We start from the raw sequence: 20,918 nt of genomic DNA on the forward strand, positions 1-20,918 counted from the left end.
AGTCGATCTTCTCGGGACTCAGCAAAACACATCGACTTAGGCAAGTTTCGACTTGTGCGTAAGTCAAAAAAATCGACTTACAGTTACACCACGCGTACACATGTATTTAAAATGTACATGTATGTTGTCTACTCTGGAGCCGAGAGCTGGAGCAGTGTGCCCGATATTTGCCCTTCAGCAAGACACTTTATCCACATTGAATATTACAGTTATTCATTTCAAAAATTAAGAGGAAACATCTGACATTTATTCTAGCATCTTATGGAGCCAATTGTTACCGCTGTTCATTTCCAAAACTGAAGGCAAACATTGGGCTTTTTTTTCCGGTGGCCCGGCGTGCGTTTTTGGTGACCCCGGTCGCGTATTAACCATTCGCGAAATCGTGATTCGATTCGCGAAAAGACTCCGCTAAGTATATAAGGCGTAGCTCGCTACACTCGGCAGGGGCTACGTCGTCCTTTCACCAGGTCTGGGTAACGGAAACCAAAATCCCGCGTGAGTTCTTGCCTTACCTATCGTTAATGTCAACGAAACATCGTTAATTTGCGCATGGGATCGTTACTACAAACGTTAGTTTTCCCGATCGTTAGTTTGCATTAATAACGATTCAGGTGAAACCGCTTGCGTTAATGAAACGTTAATGTTTATTGAAGCAAAAGTTTCTTTTGGTAATACTGTATGTAAACAAAAACTGACGTCTCGTGATTTTGACAGTGATTTATTACACAATAAAATCTTATTCGACTTAGGCACAGTGAATTCAATGGTTTTTCCGTGAAAGTGTTCTTGAAATTTCATCGACTTAGGCGAGTATTCGACTTAAAAAATTCGACTTGTGAGTGAATTAATACACGTAAGTCAATGGGGAAAAATCGGGACTTTTTAAAATCTTCGACTTGCGCGATTATTCGACATATGCGACGTCGACTTAGGTGAGTTTAACTGTATCTACTTACATACACGTACGCAAACACTTGACGGCGGACTGTAACTGTGCAGCTGCTCCTTTGCTATTCACAAAAAGGGTTACCATTTCTGTGCTAAACTCAAGAATCTGTGTGGACCACATCAGTTGACGTCGGAGGTGTTGTATAAAACATAGTGTATGGTCTTTACTCGTGCAATAGTATACAAATGATGCACAGGATAGAGTGCGTTAGTGTAGGCGTAGTGCACTCTCGGGTATTTACAATGTAGTGCAACATGCACTCGGCTTCGCCTCGTGCATGTTTCACAATTGTAAATACCCTCGAGTGCACTACGCCTACACTAACGCCACGAAATAATCCTGTGCATCATTTGTTTTATAAAATGGGTCGAAAATTCGAAAACTAACATCATTTTTCAGCGTTTTTCACGTACCTGTGTGGGTCAAGACGTCCGAAGATGTTCGTCCCAAACTTTTACGCACGTCGCACTCGCGGAAGTCCCGCACATACAGTATAAGTATAATGGGGGGTTGGGTTTCCGGACACCCGCATGAAAACTTACTTATTTTACATAGAATATGCACCCTTTACCTTAAAGACTTGATATAGACTCCTCATATAGGCCTACTAGACAACATACTCTGAAAACGGCGTGAGAATTAACCTGCTAAATCGTTGGATTTGCTCTTCAAAGTGACTCCATGTACGCGTCCGGTCCCATAACGCTTGGTCTACTGTACTGTACAAAGTGTACGTATAGTACAGTATACGTACGTACGCCACATAACATGCACAAGGGAAGACAGGCCGGCCGGCCGGCAGCCCGAACTAGAAGTTGTTTACAGGATTGACAGCACGTACGCGTATGCATGCAATTCATCAAAGGAGCCGCCGCGCGCACAGACGATCGGCAATCTACCATAGGATTACAGGCAGTGCAGTTGTACTGAAGTAAAGGAAGGAGGTGTGTCTCATTTCAGCGCTTCCTATTGGCTACATTCTTGAACCCATTTTATAAAACAAGATCTCGCACTCGGTGAAGATGAGGGGCACTATTCAACTCGGCTTCGCCTCGTTGAGTGCCCCTACATGTATTTTTCACCTTGTGCGAAATCATGTACCATTGCACTCGTGACCATTCACTATTTGTATACTATGTGTGTTCATCTTTGTAGAAGGGTTTGCTGTGGAGGGAATTCCATTGGTTGAAGTGTCATGATCCTATTCATGTGTCATTTTGTGCTCTGAATTCTTCTACTTTTCATTCTTTTTAAAAAGAATAGACTCAATAGCATCCAAGGAACCTTCAATGAGCTTTGTGTAAAGATGTGAAAGTTTTGGTATCTACAGCCATGAGAGACATGAGAGTATTAACATTATTTGCAGTGATGTTACTAATATAGTTCTTATCCAAGCCAATCAAGCAAGAAATAAAGCTTATTTCAGTTCTATAATTCAGGTTTCCATTTGCTGCTCTGGTTTAGTGTTTGCAGTGAAGATCACTGTTCTTGGTGTCGTTATTCATATTCTACTTTCTCTGCAGCAATTATATATCCATGTCGTGTTACTTGCGGTCATTAGCGAGTGAAAAGGATAGATTTGAAAATATTTCATTCATATTTTCTTATCTATAGTATTGCAATATTTTTCCTTGGTAGAACCACTGCGTATTTCATAATGGTCTCTGCCAGTTAATTTTTTCCCCATCAAATCTATTTGAACGTTGTGTGCTGTGGTATAATGCACTGTTCTTATATAAAACACAATCATTAATTCTAGTGTAGATATCAAACAAAGCCTGTCTCTTTGTCACCATGGTAACAGGCTTGCAGACCATATGGACATCAACAGTCTGCCAGACAGAGTGCTTCTCAATGTTTTCAGCTTGTTGTCACCTGGCGATCTGCTGCAGGTAGAGGGCGTCTGTCACAGGTGGCAATTTCTAGTCTCCCATGAGGAACTGTGGCGTTTCAAGTGCAAGGAGCTAGGTAACTACAATGCATCCTTTTCAAACTTGATCAATCTTTGCTTTGAATCCTTATTGTTATGTGAGACATGCAAGGACAAGTAAACCATCCAATGGCTGTCTTGAACATTTGCTTTTGTACACTGCTATGAAATGTCCCAACATGAAATCTACTGTAAATCATCCAAAAATTCGTTGTAAAGCATTTGATATACAGTCAAACCTGTGTATAGTGGCCACCCAAGGGAGACGAAAAAGTGGCCATTATATACAGGTGGCCGCTATACACAGGTTATCCAAATTTGTGTGCATTGTTGTATACATCTGTAAGTACTTACATGTACATGTATGTGTGTACGTATGCATGTGCAAGCGTGTTTCATGCATTGAGCAATGCCGGTAGCAGTAGCATGTGTACCATGAAGAAAGCTTAACACTAGTGCAGTATTATGACAGAAAGAGTGATGAATGCAGCGGTGGTGATCACTGAACATTGCCCAGGAATGACTGGCACGGCTACAAAGCAGAAAAACACGCTGAATAACTGGTTCGGCTACGGCTCCATTGGGTCTGTGGCCGCTATAGACAGGTTGAAAATTACCGCGGGAAACAACAGTTGTGGCCGCTGGTCGCGTTAGGCGGGAGGCCGCTATAGGCGGGAGGCTGCTATACACAGGGTCTTTAACAGGGCTTTTCTCTCGGGGGGATTTTTCAGTGGCCGCTGTAGACAGGTGGCCGCTATAGACAGGTGGCTGCTAAAGCAGGTTTGACTGTAGGAACTAAAGTCATTTCAGGGGGAGGGTTTGTAACAAAGACGGAGTATATAGGGATTTATTTAGTGTATTGATCATGAATTCCTGAGCACTCTGATCTCACCTTTGACCTCCTCCAGGTGTCATGCATAATATCCCAGACCTGGTGCTTCTTGTGGAGTTCTACATGAGTGAGAATACAGTTGACTGGAAGGAGGCATACAGGCAGCTAAGTGAGGTCCTGGCCCAAGGGAGGCCCGAGACTGGTTCTAGATGCAGAAGCAGAGGTAAAGTAGGAGAACTTAGCTTTTGATAGGCTTCTTACCGTAACAGCTTACTATAGCAAACAATATATTGGTGCTATGACTAGATACTGTCCATAGAACGACTTATCCTGTAAGACCGTCACGTTAGGTTAAAGCAGTCGTGGATACTACTCACATTTGGCATTCCACAAAGTATGGCAAAATGACTTCCTTGAGGTATTCTTATGCAGCATTTGAATTGATCTTTAACAGTTAAGTGGGGGACAGTCTGAAACAAAATTTGGTTTATGTTACCTTGCTGCTCTTTGCCATCTATAAGAGAAATGTAAACAAATTTAGGTTCTTGCAAAGTGCAGACTTGTTATATGTTGTGTCAGAAAAAGTGCTCATAAGATGTGTTTTAGGGAGAAAGCATACTGAAGTCAAATATTTATACATCAGTGAGAAATTGTCAATAGAAACTGTAAGTACCAATGTTTGTTTGTTTGTTTGTTTGTTTGTTTTTTCTCAGTAACAGTCTTCACAGTCAGCAGATAAACTGGACTGGATTTACAAATTTAAGAGTTAGGTGACTGCTGTAATGCACATTGAAATGTATAATAAGAATATTGCCATGTGTGTTATCATCTCTACAGACCCATCATACAGCTTCTGGAAGAAGCTTTCAGAACGAATCAACCAGTTGAGGGCCAAGTATTTACCCCCAGTAGAGTCTGACACAGAGTCTTCAGGTAAATATTTCACTCAGCCTCCCCCTTTTCCACTCACACCTCTATATATGTGACCCTGCATCACAAAAATACAAAAAAAGTCACCAGACATTGATTTTTCATTAATGGCAGATTCTGAAAGAGCAAGCTTTATGCTTTAAAATGATGTTTAACTCTTTATGTGCCATTGTGTAAACCCCCTGTGTGCCACATCATTCTGAGACCGCAACATAGTCATGCTCTAGAAAAGCATTTTGTTTTTTCAAAACTATGTAACTTTTATAGATTTCTGTTACCCTGTACATGAAATGAACAGAGTTGTAGAGAAAATGCCAAGCTTTGATTGGATATTACATGACACATCTATAGTTGTTTTTCTTTCAAATGACCTTAAAGGGTGTGTACAGTTCTGGTTGAGGTGAGGATTTAGCTTTTAACGTTTTGTGAGATATTCAGGAGCAACTCTATGAGGTGTCAAAGACCATGCAATTCTAAGGGGTATCAAAAGTTTATTTGATGAAAATCGGTTTTGAAATGGCTGAGATATCCAAAAACAAGGTGAAGCAAAGAGATCCTAATAAAGGCGTGGCCTGTCGCCTTTTATTATTATCACTTTTTTTGATATCTCAGCCATTTGGAAACCAATTTTCATCAAATAAATGTTGAATCCTTCTTAAAATTACATGCTCTTTCATATTTCATTAGAGGTTTCTCATTATCTCACTTAGGAACTTAGAAACCTGAATCCCCACCTCAACCAGTACTGTACAGTCCCTTTAAGCTACGTTATTGTAAAGGCATGATTTTTTCACGCAAAAAGTGACAGAATCTGAAAATTTACTCGCAAATCCAGTATTGAACATCACCTATTAGTCAATCACCTCATAGAATGCAAGCTACATGTGACATAAATGGTATCGTGTGAAGCACTTTCATTATAATTATTGTAGCATTTTGGCAATTTATCGATCGGTTTGAGCGGGGTTGTGCAGGGTTGTGCAGGGTTGAGCAGGGCATGCGTTTTTTTGTTGTGTTGGATGCAAGGTCACATATAACATTTAATTGTTTGGATTACTTCATGTGAGAATGTGTTTTCCACCATCATATTTCATGATTTACATCATTTGACAAAATTACCCTGTTACACAACAACAATTAACATTAACCTAAAACACATGGGACATCAAGATTATGACTTTATCATGAGATAGACCTAACAGTCACTTATCACACCATCATTTATATAGAATAGAAACCCAATTTTTCACAAATTAGATAGGATATAGAGTAAATAGCACCACCATATTAGTATTTTGATTTTTTTTTTGTGGATAAAATAGATTCCTGAATGAATGGTTTCCTTCTTCATTCTTAACCCTATCTTCTCCCCTTACCCCCTACCTACAAATAGTCAATGTCAAAGAAAGGTCATTGTTTCCTGCAACTTAGTGTAATTTTCTCCTTTTTTTTAAGTTGATGTACAAAAACTTACCCCATTTCCCTTTCTTATATTGTAACACTGCTCACTTTACCCTGAAAAAATGCTTCATACAAATGTACATGCTGAACACACAAGTTGGAAATTAACAATGCACTCAATCACACAGAATAAGAATGTTTGGCATACACTTTGGCAAGTCATTTTATCACTGGTTCAATTGATTATAAGAGCCATGCAGAAAGGTTCTGTGAACCTAAATTTCTGGGATTCAAGGGCACTTTGCTCTAAAGTCTACTACAATGCAACCATCTTTTCTCCCCGACCCTTTCCCCATGCTGCTATAGAGAGCAGTTTTCTTAACTAGTACAATATACTAAGACCTGTGTCCATCGGACATCCTGTGAGCAGCACATGCTATTCTTGTAGTGTATCAAATTTCTATCGTAATTCTGAGCATTTTTCACTTTTTTATGTCAACCTATAGGAATTTAAGTGCAGTGGCTACAACTGAAATAGGAACAAGCTAATATACTTTCACTGAAGTATCTGCAATTGATAATAAATAGCTAGTATATTTTAACCCTATTCCCAACGGGGGGGCCACTTTGGCCCTCCCCCCTCGTCGTTTCGGGTGATTATTCCACAACGCGTGATGCTCTTGCCGCGACATTTTATGACTTTTTTTTTTCAAGTATTGCGCAACTTTTGAGACCAAATTTGTTGCTCCCGGGCATACCGTTTTGAAGCCACGCCCCTTTGAAAAAAATTCGTCGGCCCAAAAATTGCTCAAAAAGGTGATTTTGTGTACAAATCTAATGTAAATTATGTTTTTGCAATTCATATGAAAATAAATATTTTTACTTTCAATGGCTGATAATGATTTGCTTTAGCCTGATTATGCTTTAAAAAGTTTCTGCGACAAATTTTGATGAAAAAAACAAAAACAAAAAAGTAAAAAACATAGAAATACGTAAGAAATTCAATAAACAGAAAATACATAAGAAATAATTATGAAGCCGAATTTTTGCTTCAATATTATTGTTGAGGATATTGAAAAGAATATGTTCACCAAAAATCAAAAATCTTTTGCATAAATTAGCATAAATTAATTAGTATAAAATACTTGAATTAAAATTTGAAAAATCTAACTATACAGTCTTGTAGATTACATTGGCCTCTACCTTAGTGCAAATTTTCGTGAGGATCGCGCGATCCACGAGATATGTAGGGGGGCCAAAAAGGCCCCCCCCCCCCCCCCCCCCCCCCCCGATGGGATTAGGGTTTAATAAGCGGATGCCTGCCTGTTGCTGTGCACAAGGTTGCATTGTGGTCAAATTCTGTTGTTTAGCCAGGTAAAATAGAGGTGGGACTAAGAAATTGAAATATTGTCCAACCTTTGCCCATCCATTGTCTGTCTGTAAATGTATTGAAATTAGTATTCAAATTTACCCAGAGATGCTTTTTTATGAATAATTGTTGTTCCATTTGCATCCAAACTTGGGTTAGAGATCTACCTAGAACTTCTCTCTACATTATGACATTTTGGTTTCTCACAATTTATTGCTCTGAAGAAATGTAATGCTAAGGAAACTCAGTTATGTTTCTTTTCTTCAAATATGCAATTTACCACTGACACCTATGCACATTTCCACATACCACTTTCAATATTTGTTCCATTCTTACATTCTATCTTAAAATGAGCATTCTAAATACAGTGCACTCCCAGTGTCATGAATACGGTTATAATGAAAGTCCAGTTGCAACGAAGTAAAAATTCAGGCCGCAACATCATCCATTCTATGTATCTATTGTATTTATTTGTTTGGTTATAACGAAAGAAAAACTGCCGATCCGAAGGACTTCGTTATAATGGGAGTCCACTGTAGGCTGAAGTAGGCAAGGCACAATTTGGAAATTGCTTTTCTGTGAACGTAATGTGTTATCTATTTCAAATCATGGCTGCTTTGCATCACTTCATGTTATGTGATTGTCTAAATGTGAGTGTGCAAATCTGTAATGCATTGCTTATTTCCTGTCTATCAAATCTATCATATTATCACTTCTTCTTTCTTCAAGTTATTATTATTATCATCTTCATCAAAGAAATATTGGTTTATTCTACAGAGTATTTCACATCAAGTTCCGGAATTTACACGGAAATGTAAATGTAGTGATTATAAAAGAGTAATAATGAATTGTGATATTCATTGCTTGAAATACATTTGTAAGTGCTTCATGAAAGTTACTACTTTTTTGCAACATTTACCCTTAGATGTATTTGCAGTGAAGATCTATCTTCCTCACTCATTTCCTTGTTTCTGTGGCTTTCTCTGTATGTGTTTCCTTCATTCTACACCTGAGAAGTCATATCAGTCACTGAAACAGAATCCACAGTCTCAGATGTAGGTGAGCTGCTGATGTTTGCATGTTGAAGCAAGAAATTCAGCTTTTCATGGTCTCTTTTTCTTTTTCTATTTCTTTGATGGATATAAAGCTTGACGTTTTAATAGGTTGTTTTTTATGCCTCCGCCAACGAAGTGGCCGGAGGCATTATGTTTTCGGGTCGTCCGTCCGTCCCATTTTGTTTTTGTCGATATCTCAAGAACCGTGAGGTGGTTTTGCATCAAACTTGGTATGAGGGTATATCCTGGGGGGATAATACTTTGTTTGGATTTTAGGGTCACGGGGTCAAAGGTCAAAGGTCACAGGTTATTTTGTGAAAAAAAGGTTGAAATTTCATGTTTTTCTCCATATCTCGCAAATGGTTCAAGGTATCTTCATGGAACTTAGTATATATGCATGTACCGATGGGCAGTGATTATCTAGGGAAGTTGGGGGTCATGGGTCAAAGGTCGGGGTCAAAGGTCAAGGTCAACTCCTCAAAATATCACTACTTTCCTTATATTTATGCAATGCTTGAAGGATTTATTTTAACTTGATGTATGCATGTATAACCCAATATATATTCTGTGGGAAGTTTCTTGCCAAAAGGTCAAAGGTCAAAGGTCAAGTGAAAGTGCTAAATTGCACTTCTTCTTCCATATCTCAAAAGTAACTCAAGGTATTATCATGAAACTTATATATTTATGCATGTTCTACCTAACAGTGATTCTCTTTGGAACTGTGAGGTCAAAAGTCAAAGGCCAGGTTTAGATAATACTATTTTACCATTTGATACTGAAATTATACTTTTTCTCAATTCCTTGATAATTACTCAATGCATAAACTTATAAAAGGGTCAAAAGTCAAGTAAAAATCATCAGTTCCCCCAAATACCTGCACTTTGACGTTTTAATCATTCATCCAATTGAACCTAGTTCTAGGAAAGTGAACATTCAGCACATTTGTGGCAAACCTGTCATTTCAATATTTTGCCAATTGTGTGAAACTGTCATCACACATTGTCAAGACATTGTACTATAGACCTATTAGGAGAACCATGCATTATGGCGGAGGCATACACCAGTTGCTGTTGCGACATTTCTAGTTTTCTTTCTTTGTTCAGATTTGATTTAGTATCAATTTGATGGACTGAAAAGGCTTTATCTGTTAACTGGCACCTTGTGTTTCCAAAGCTTGCAATATTTTCCTTTTTTTTTGCCACTTTTATTGCTTCCTATTGTGCATGTTTGAAGCTTTTCTTTTTTGTATTTGTTCTTTAAATGCTATTGTGGCATGATTCACACAGTTTGTACAGTTTTCTATCTTTCAATGATGATGATATTAAAGTCATGCTACGTTGTATTTCCTCCCTCCAAAACCTCACTTATCATTGTGAACAATGTGTTGTGTGTCTGTCTGTCTTACTGAAACTCTTGTTGTGTATTATGACTGAACTGAATTAAGATCTTTTGATTGAACATGCTGTCATAACATACTCACTGTCCATAATCCAGTGGAGCTGAACATTGCCGTGACAGCTGCACGAACGTCCAGTCCTTGCACAGACACACCAAAAGAGGAAGGGGATCAGCCAGATGACCGGTATGTGAACACTCTCAGTGGTGTCTGAGTGTATAAGGGGAAATTCTTATAACTTGTAGCTACCAATCAGTATGAATATAATATTTAACATTTTTCCTCATATTACAGGAATATGGAAAGATTTTATATTGTTCTTTCATAACAAGCTGTGCGTTGTTACAGGGTCTAGTATATGTTTTATTTTTACATCCTACATCTCTAGGTTTATGTCTGCAAGTTTGCATGGTCACTACCTTGCAAACACAGTTCAAGATGCAGAGTATTTATTCATCTAGTCTTCGATGTGAATGAATCACCAGTCATAACTACCAATTCAGGAAAATTCATTGTTCATGTACCCTGTAGCACTGCAGTCAGACAGATGTTGCAATGCAATTCAAACACAAACTCAGTTTGAAGTCCTGTTTCCATGGAGACAGATAACCAGTATAAATCATGTTCTTCCTTGATCTCAGTCAAGAAGCTGGTGAGTCGACCACACCCCCACTCTCATCAGAGAAATCAAGCAGGAGGAAGCAGAGGTTGCAGTCATCCAAGATGGAAGAGATTGCCTTAGACATCCGACCAGAGCTACAAAGAGCTAAGAATCTCTTGGTGAGTTCTCTCATGTTTCCTCACAACTCTTAATCCAACACATGACAGCACATTTCACCAGTCCCAGGACTAGCAACATTCACACATGAACATCAGAGAGATTTTCGTGTGCTACCTGCATCTCATAATAGGTAGAAATAATCCCAAATCAAGGATGCTCTTCCATCTTCTTGTCAGGACCTGAAGAGATATCTGATTTTTTTTTTCCAGGGGTCCTTCTGCAGAATCAAGGAAACTTGGCAGCTCTGTAGTCAATGTTTCTAATTTTACACTGTTAGCATACCTTGCCAAACTTTCTTGCCTCTTTTCTCTTGTGTGCGGTGTCAGTGGCAGAGACTCCAACTCTCCCGTTTTCGACGGGAGATCTCCCGCCGAAAACCCATTTTTGCAAAATGTCCCGTTCTCCCGTTTGGGATTTAATTTCTCCCGCCCTGGCTCTGAGTCTCCCGTTCGAAAGGATTTCTTACTTATTGCTATTGTATGTTGCAAAAAATAATCCTTATATAGCACCAGAGAGCATCTAACCCTGGGAACTTCGCGCTTCGCAAACATCAACTTGGAGTCTCCCGTTTGCTAGGGGTTTCAGGCGGGAGAATCTCCAGATCAGAAGGTGCTTTGGGTTGGAGTCTCTGCAGTGGTGTCAGTGTCACTGACCTCACACACAGCAGGCATACCCCCAACGCCTTAAAAGCCCTTGAAAAAGCCCGGTAACTCGGTTGAAAGCTCGGGAGAATAAAAGGCTATTATAGTGAACATACTGTAACGTCTGCGAGCAGTCATTCCTACGTCACACCTACATAAAGATAATGCAGCACCCACAACGTACGAGGCCAAGCCCGCTTCACCTTATTTTATTCGGGGGGGGGGGGGGGGGGGCTTCGATTTTTATGTCTATATATATATATATATATATATATATACTGAAAGAAATTGGACTGAGGCGGACGTTGCTCTCGAGAGCAACGTCCGCCTCAGTCCAATTTTTTTCAGTATATGCTACCCACAATGAGGCACTGCGTACGTTTGGGAAGGGAATTATCTCTCGCACTATTTATATACATATATATATTTCAAGCAAATTATGAAATCCACATTTGCTGAAATATGAGGGAGAGATATGCCTCCGGCGTGAGACTCACACCTCAGTTCCTCATCTCACGCTCACACGCCCAGCATCCATTTCTCACACCTCCAGGTGTGGCAAGGAAAAAAAGTAATTTTCAATCCAGAAGTAAATTATAAAATGTCCTGTTTGCATTTTATTCTCAGAAAGCCAGTTATTGATAAAAGCATGAGATTTGGTGCATACCTGTAATGCAATTACATTTACAAAATTGCCTCACAGGTATGCTTCAAATCTCATAATTTTATATCCCAAATTAAACAAATCTCCCTACTGAGGGGAGGCCCTGCCCCCTCCCATGCCCTCCCCCTGCAACTAAAGTTGAGCTAGAGAAGGCTAAATGTTAAGTGGGAGAAAGTACATCTTAAGCGAGAGTGTGAGAATTGGAGATTTTGAGAAAATGATTTCAAAGTGAATCCCTGAGAAAGTTTGTTGTACAAAATATCTCCTTTGCCAACTCAATGAGATTGCAGCACTAACGCTTTGACTTACAATGTTTTTTGGGTTGTTTTTTTTTCAGTCATAAGTGAAATGAGTTTCATATTCCTCCAAAAGTCTTTTTCTGTCCAATACACTAACTCCCTGTGGTTCAGAATACCGAATACATTGCACTCCCCTTAAGAAGTACATGGTTTTGACAAAATTCTTGTTACAATGAAGTAGAAATTCAGTTCCCCAAATTATTATATGTATCTTTTTACATACTTTACTGTTTGGCTGTAGCGAAATTTCAATATACAAATGACGCACAGGTCTGAGTGCGTCAGTCGGAATTGTGTGCATAAGGCAACTATGGAATGCTTAACCCACGAGGCGAAGCCGAGTGGGTTTAGGCTAAATTCCATAGTTACCGCATGCACACTATATTCCGTCTGACGCACGAAAAGACATGTGCGTCATCTGATTTATAGAATGGGTAATTTTCTTGTCAAAAACCCATTTTTCTATCGTGTTACCCGATGACAAAATTACTGGATGCATTTCCTTTTGGCTTGCCGTAAACGAGCATGCATCAGTTTTTACTGGACGCACGGCCAGCCATGCATCAGTATTTACTGGACGCATGGCCAACTTGAGTGCGTGAACGCTTGCTTAGTGCGCAAACCTTTGTTACAAGTACGCGTACTCTTGCTACAAGTGCGCGATAACATGTTTACCACTGTGACTCAGCGTACGTAGCGTGCGGCCAGTAAAAATCAACACATAGCTCTCGACCAATCAGATCGCAGGATTCTCGCTACCCATTCTATAATATATACTGAAAGAAAATTGCCAGTCCTGAGGTCTTCGTCATAACAGGATTTGCCTGTATTGAAAAAACACAAAATCTCTCATCTGACTATTTCGCTTTTCAAATCATTTTGCATTTTTCATCTTTGATAACCTGTTCAGATAATTAAGTTCTGTAGAGATAGTGATGATGTATTTTGATTATCATTCTTGATGAGGATATCATATTTGTATAACATTAGCAGCTAAAGCAGAATACCCATTCTGGAGTGAGCATAATCGAAATTGCCAGTACAGCCTGAAATTTGTATGACTTGTTTTGCTTTAGCAAGAACTTCAATGAAAATGTAGCTTGAGACAACTCAGTAATTGATTTGAACATCTTCCTTGTTTATTACAATATAGATCAAATGACAGAAGTAAGAAACAATGTAATCTTCTGCAGAAAAAGATGTTTGTGAAGCTCCAGTCCTGTTTTTGCCCATTTCGTTTCAGAGACTGCAAAAATGACATACCAAATGTGTATTCTTCAAAAGAGAAATGAAGTGTCAACTAGATTTTGAAGAGAGAGGACAGTGTGTTCAGTAGAATTACTATATTTGCCTTTATGTACCACTTGAAAGGGTTTTACACTTCTTTCTGTTTGATGCCTCTAGGAGCCTTCAGTGGATGATGGTCCACTTCATTATGATGGAAAGATCAAGCAAGTGAAGAGGGTTCGTAGATTGCAGGTAAGATGAATTCGGCAGAATTAGGATATTAACTACTTGAGAACATATGGCATGCAAAAATATTTGCTCGCTTTCATTTCACACTATCTTCTGGTAGCACGAAATGCACGAAAATTTTCACACCGTGAAAATTTCCACTTTTACAGTAATTCTTTGTTTGATGCATGAAACATCACTGATTTTGTTGTATTGGAGGTGATTGACAAATTTTCATTCATCAACATAAACAAGCATTTATTTTCTTTCTCTTTTTTTTTTGCACAAGAGAATTAATCACTTTGTGACTGTCATTTTTCAATCATCTTTCAAGCTAGCCAAAGTGATTACCTTCATACACATAAAAGAAAAGTCATACTTTCAGTCAGCTTGAGTACCAAGCAGATGAATAATGATACCCAAAATATACAACAACAACAACAACAACAACAAAGAGAGAAGAGAGAGAAAGATAAACTTTGATCTTTGGTATTTTGATATTTATTTATTTGATAAGCTTGTGATGTTTTCCAATGTATACAAAATCACTGATATTTACAGTGTGAGAATTCAGTGGAATATATGACTTTTATTGTATAATTAGTAAGGTTTTGATTTTCATACAATCGGTCATCACAGTCCTATACTGATAGGAGTTCTTCCTTTGTCTTAATGGATACCTATGGTTGCCTATCTTCATATGTTTATTATGGTTATTTTATGTGCAGAGCTAAATATTGATACGTGTATTTGCACACTCTTGTTGAAGTCTACTTCAGTTTGTTACAGTGTTAGTCTGTTCCCTTATGTTGATTGTTACTAGAGCTTATAGATCATAATTGATTACTCTAAAAGGTTTGGATAGTAAGATGATATTGTACAGCTTCTTGGCTTAATAAATGGGCAGTGTCATAGCCCATCCCTATGGAATAGTGAAGCAGTATTTGATGGATATGAAGCATACAGGTACAATGAGAGTGCAGACTGCAAGGCCAGAGATTGTAGCCGGTTGCTCTCATTGTACATACATGCAGTGTACCACGGTCATCTTTTCATTCCCTGGCTGACATCAACACAAGGTCCTGTCTCCCTTCATCATTGTCATTTATGTCTACCAACTTAAAACAAACCTTTTGGGGGCTATTTCAGTATGCTCATAATTACATCAATTGAGGTATTTCCACACTGGAGAAGGAACTTAGTTAAGTGAATTTTGTGAGGAATATGCCTTTTTTTATGTGGAAGGGGGAGGGAGTGGAATGGGGTTGTGACTCTTTATGTGGTCTTTTAATTTAGGTTTAAGTTGAAATGAAAGAGAAATGTGTGTTGAGTGATGGAAAATACCGAACCTGTGTAGGGAAGACTAGAGTAAATATGCATTCATTTTATTAAGTAACTTTTCATGAAACCAAAGAATATTTGTGTGTTCTGTTGCTGTGCTTACCAACACATTGCTGGACAAACCTGATACTCTAAACCTGATTTGTGATGTGGGGTTTGGATCCACTGCAAGAATGCGCCCAGGTGTGCTACCGACAGACACCTTTCCCTCTGTGCCAGTCATGTCATTCGACGGTCTCTGCCCACAGATTGACAGTATAATGATACATCCATAAGGCCTGAAAATAGGTCGGCCAAATGCTGTTGGTACCCACCAGCTGCCTCCATTACTAGATGAGATACAAACTCAACTGAACTTCTACATACTGATGAGTGTTAAGTAACTCTCAATATGGCTTCTCCTCCTTCCATCTTGAGAATGCTGTGGGTGTGATGCAAGGCATTCAAGCTCAGTCACCTTCTCCTGTTATTTCCATTTGAATTACTATATGGAAGAAAGTCCTTCAAGGTTTAGTGTCATTAGATGGAGATACAAATTCAAATGACTTTTTATACGTGTCGATTATTTGATTTGATTTGATTTGATATGACTTATTCACAAAATGCATATACATACATTATTCACAAATATGCACATAGTTTGTACATGAAACATATTACACATTTTGTCTGGATCGTCATAAGCTATGAAAAGCTTGACTGGGACGTCCAGTATGGATAACGTACACAAAGTATGTACATAAACATCATTAAAAAAAAATGTATGACAATGATAATGAAAGACTGTAAAATCCAAACAGCACTCATCATGCTGTCATTGTAATTCACATTCTGACTGAATTGAAGTGAGATGTGGCAGGGCTAAAAGTAGATCATTTAAGTCCTCTCAGCTTTGGTTAAAGGACAGTCCCAATTCACAGACAACCACAAAATGTGGCCGAAACAGGAAAACTTTCTTATACCAGGGAGGTAGGAATCTCACCTCCCTTCTTAGACAACATGTAGGTCAAAATTGCTTTATTAATATACAGAGTACACCTGGAAAATGTCACTCTCTTTATAATAGATTTCATTAATAACTATCATCATGTCTTATTGATTCCAGTGCCAGACAAGCTGCTGGTCCAAAGGATTTATGTACGAAAGTAGATCAAACATAAATACATGACTTTTCAGGTGAAAGATTGATGTGAATGAAAAAAAAAATAGAAATATGAAATTCTGTTGTTGTGATTGTACTCTTCAAATGTGTTTTGATGAGAGATGCTGACTTCACCATACAAGTTATCTCCCTTACAAGACAAGAGCTACTTCAGAATGACATTTTGACTTTTTTGGAACAACCATTTTGCCCAATAACAGTGTTGCTTGGTGGACATGTAGGAGGTCGACTGTGATACCAAGGTGTGCAATTTGTGTGTACTAATCCACTTCATGGCATGTCTTTTAAATGACTTGAAAGTTTGCATATTAAGTAGGGAATGACCTTTGATATCACTTAAGCAGACTGAGGTTTTCACAGTATAGTGACCTTTGTGTGTAAAAACATTGCTAAAGTGTAATTAAATGATATTTTTTCATCAGGGATGTGGGAATTCATTTTTATGACTGTGATTAGAGTGTTGATTAAACATTTCCATGTGCAGAAAGAAAATGAAGGTGAGTGTGCATTATTCTGTCATTCCTGGCCAACTAGCCAGTCAGTGATTGTAAAACTTCATCAAGCGTCACTCAAAGTGATGGCATGTGACAGGAAGTGGACAACCAAATAACTCATGGTATTTTAATGATGATTTGATGATAGATAAACGATGTGCACCCCTGATTGCTCCGCTACCAATGCCTGATTGTAATTGCAGCTATGTGGAGTGGTGGAAAAATCCCTTCACCCCATTACAAAACCCATCTTGTTGCACTGCCAACTGGAATAGCCATCCCTCTCACTCACTGTAGAGTGACGAGCTTTCAGGATGCACTGACATTGCGCATCCCTCACACAATGCGGAAGGTGATGCGGTAAGACCTTGTCTGTCTCCAAGGTGACGAGTACTCTACCCCAGCAGATGTTTTAGCTGCCATCTATCCACTCCTGACTGGCATTCACTGCACTTTCCTCCTCGTTCTTTGGTGTCCTCAAATATCAATGAAACTCCTACAATGTTTTGCCTGATGTAGTGTCTCTGTTTGGATGTCTTGTTCAGGCTGTTCATGTTTATGAAGGGTCCGTGTTTGCATACATGTTTATGGCATTTGTCAGGATAGCTGTACTCAGACACCAATTGAATTAGATGGTACTAGTTATTGATATTGACAAGCTCATATATTGTGTGCGTAAGGGATGTTCCAACAGAGGGCATTCTGCTGATAGATAGCTGCACAGTGTACATCAAGTGAGATTGCTTTGTCTGTCTTTTAATGTACATTAATCTGCATCTTATCAGAACATTATTTAGTGCTGCTAGGAAAGCAACAACATCAAGACAAACATACTGTAGGTTTTATCAATGTGTCATTTCTGCAGTTTGAAGGTTACATGTATATGTTTATCTGTTTATGCACAAAATATGTTCATTCCAGATGTTGTTTAATGATTTAAGGCTGAAACTAAAATAACTAGAAAAGCACTCTGAGAGCGCAGACCTCCGCCAAGTATGCAGCTCATTTCCACCACTGATCTTGTTCATCCATAGAGATATCAGTGATTTCCACCATACATACTTATAGCATTGTGTGCTGCAAGTCGCCCGATTTCCCCATGTATAAGCCTTTGTTACGTCATAAACCCTCAGCTGCACGGCACGCCTTGCCTAGCAGAAACAGAGCACGCACTTTAGTGCGCGCATGCAAACCTCAAATACGCGCAGCCTGAACTCCCAAGTTCATTGACCCTACCTGCCAAAATATCAAAAATCCTTCATAAATTCCCCCAAAATTTTCGGATCACTACCAAAAGTTAATCGTTTGTTACTTGTGTCATTCTCAACCTTTCCTGCAAGTTTCATCCCAATCCGTTAACTACTTTTAGAGTTATTTTGCACACAGACAAACTAACTAACTAACTAACTAACTAACTAACTAACTAACTAACTAACTAACTAACTAAAGAACAAACAAATAAACCAACGGTAACGAAAACATAACCTCCTCCCTTGGCGGAGGTAATGATTTTATAGTATAAGTGTGTGCACACATGTATCTGTGCACGAATCAACAGCATAGGAGAATGAATATTTATTCGGAATGAGCTTTTGTATGTCTGTAATACAAAGAAACAAACTTTTATGGAATGAGAGGGTTTAAAGATATATTGACATAAAACTGACACATTTGAATTCAAACAATGTTTGTTTCAAAGGTATACAGTCGAATCCAGAATAAAGTTTAAACCAGTAGGATGAAATGATGCTATCACTGTACGTGTATAGGTTATTAAGTAGATTTGATTCTAATCAACAAGCATTGCTGTTCATAGACATGACTGAGTAAAGACATTTGTTATTAACTGACATGTCTTGAAGCAAGTCAGAAGGCGATACCTTGCCATGAGGGAGAAATGATCAGTCCTTAGATACCATGGTGGTTGATCTGATGGCTAGTTTTCATATTGTAATGCCTAAATATCTGGTCATTGACCTACTGCGCTGTGGACGACACACAAGTGGGTTTAGTGCTGTTTTCACTTTGTCCCACATAGAATGAAGCCTGCAGGGCAGTCCATTACAATGACTATATATACCCATGGTCAAACTACGCAAAACTACACATAGTTTGCTTCCCTATAACTTTCAGAAGTTTGAGCACTCTGTCACACTACGACAAAACTATGCGTAATTTCAGTCATAGGAAACTATGGATACTTTCACTTTCTCGCGGAAAAAAATTTAGACACGCAGCAGCGTACAAAAGAATGCACAGTGTGCAGAAACAACGTGAATTGATCTATCATAGTGTCACAAACTACATGAAGTTGCAGTCGAGCATGGTCACACTGCATAAAACTATATATAGTTTTGCAAGAAGTGAGAAACTTGCCTAGTACATGCAGGAAGTTTTGCCGGTTACTTCTGTAGAAGTTTGCTGTCATTACCCAAACTACACAAAGCAAGATACCTGTGCCTAATGAGACAGTGTGAGAAAGAAAAGCTGTACTTGTGAATTGTAGCTACATGGGTTTGGATGGTAACAACATTGATACCATCTAGCCTCATGGTGAGTGCTATAACATCAGTTGAATACTGATACACAGTACTGATGAGAAATGAGAATGGGATATCATCACTGTCATGCATTTGTTTTAAAAGCCCCACAAAGTTATGAGTAGTAGTATCACAGAAACCACACTGTGACAAAAACAGTTGACTCATACATGCAGATTGCCTTGTTCGCCATCCATAGAAAGTGTCATGCTGAATGGAATAGACAGACCTGCTATCTAAAGCTCTGCTAACACACAGTAATGCTAAGAACATTGAATGATGAACTGCTATCTTTGAGACTCATGTCAGTCAAATTTTCTAGACTCATATGATCTCTGCAGTGACAGCCATTCCTATTTTTTGAAGACTTGTGTTCTGGACATGTACTTTGGCAGTGAAAAAAAGTTTGTGATCGATATTGAAAGAGAGAAAGAGAGGAAGAGGGAAGGAGGGATGGGGCAAAGAGGGTAGGGAAGAGAAGGGAGAAATGTGCCTAGTCATTCTGCTACCTTCAGGCCACTTAAAGGGGATGTGGCTATTTATTCATGACTGTTGATTGCAGTAATAAAATTGACAAACTGCTGTCTCCTAGTTTTTGCCTCAACTTTTAGATGGTCTTGTTGAAACCTAGACAAGGGTCAGTTTACTCAGCTACTCACATTTTGATTCCCACAGAGTGGTGTTAAGGCTAATAGCTGGAAATGAACATGCATACTCATTCTTCATTAATGACCTTATAGGGATATGGCTAATTGATTGCTTGATATACATGCTTGGCAGATGTTTGGAACAATCAAGTAGCAAGCCAATGAATACTTAATGCCATCACATTATCAGGGTATAACAATGTATCAGAATGTAAAGCAATACATATATCTTGCAAGTTTTCTGCAAATTCAGTATCACAATTTTAAGTGAAGGAGACAACACAGTATTTTTGTTTTGGTCACAACTATCTGTGTCTTTTGTGTGCATGTGTGTGTGTGTGTGTGTGGGGGGGGGGGGGTGAGGGGGAGGGGAAGGGTGGCATGGAAGATATTAATCTTACCAGTGCAGTGCATCCATTTCTGTTGCTGTTGTTGAGTGCTGTACGTAGTACTGACATCCAAGTCATGTTCTAGTAATGAAGTGTTTGGATGTAATTCAGGAAAGAATCATTGTGACTTGTCATAGAAGTATTCTCAGATACTACGTGAATTGATTCTTTGTTGACCTCTATAATATGATATCAATAGTTCATGTCCTGGCAGTGAGAGAGGATAGACTACTTGATATGCTGATTTGCTGGGATGACAATTTTTACAATTAAAACAATGATGATTGAACAGATAAAACATGTTCTTGTCAAATGAGGAAAATCACAGCGTCATAACTTCATTATGTTACTCTTCTCATGAGTGTACCATTTCCCTCAACTTCAAACTCTTTAACAATAGGGGATGAGCTTTCAAGTTCAAGCCCTGTGATTAGCCCATGGAGATTCTCCACAACTATAGTCAATATCTGTTTTTACCCCTCAGATCTTGTTCACACATCTAAAGTAATATGCCTCAGTGGAGTTTGTCGATACTTGGTCCAATTAAGTTATACAACAGAGATATTGGCGCACAGGATTAACCAGGATATTCCGTTGAGAATATGATGTGGTGAAACAAAGCAGTAAATGAGATAATGTTACC

At 38.7% G+C, this 20,918-nt stretch overlaps 1 protein-coding gene across 1 annotated transcript in view; it reads left to right on the forward strand.

The window, feature by feature from the left end:
* The window catches only part of LOC139718032 (uncharacterized), a 92,946-nt gene that overhangs the window by 13,021 nt on the left and 59,007 nt on the right, over window positions 1-20,918 (forward strand). Inside the window, exons 6-12 of the mRNA XM_071629522.1 lie at window positions 2,754-2,917; window positions 3,788-3,934; window positions 4,549-4,644; window positions 8,429-8,470; window positions 9,961-10,048; window positions 10,504-10,642; window positions 13,652-13,726. Of these exons, the coding sequence (XP_071485623.1) occupies window positions 2,754-2,917; window positions 3,788-3,934; window positions 4,549-4,644; window positions 8,429-8,470; window positions 9,961-10,048; window positions 10,504-10,642; window positions 13,652-13,726 (751 nt within the window). The remainder of the gene's footprint in view (window positions 1-2,753; window positions 2,918-3,787; window positions 3,935-4,548; window positions 4,645-8,428; window positions 8,471-9,960; window positions 10,049-10,503; window positions 10,643-13,651; window positions 13,727-20,918) is intronic.

This window comes from Diadema antillarum, unplaced genomic scaffold (genome assembly GCF_040938485.1).
Source record: "Diadema antillarum isolate AM-2024a unplaced genomic scaffold, OU_Dant_1.0 scf00000087, whole genome shotgun sequence".
NCBI classification, from domain to species: Eukaryota; Metazoa; Echinodermata; class Echinoidea; order Diadematoida; family Diadematidae; genus Diadema; species Diadema antillarum.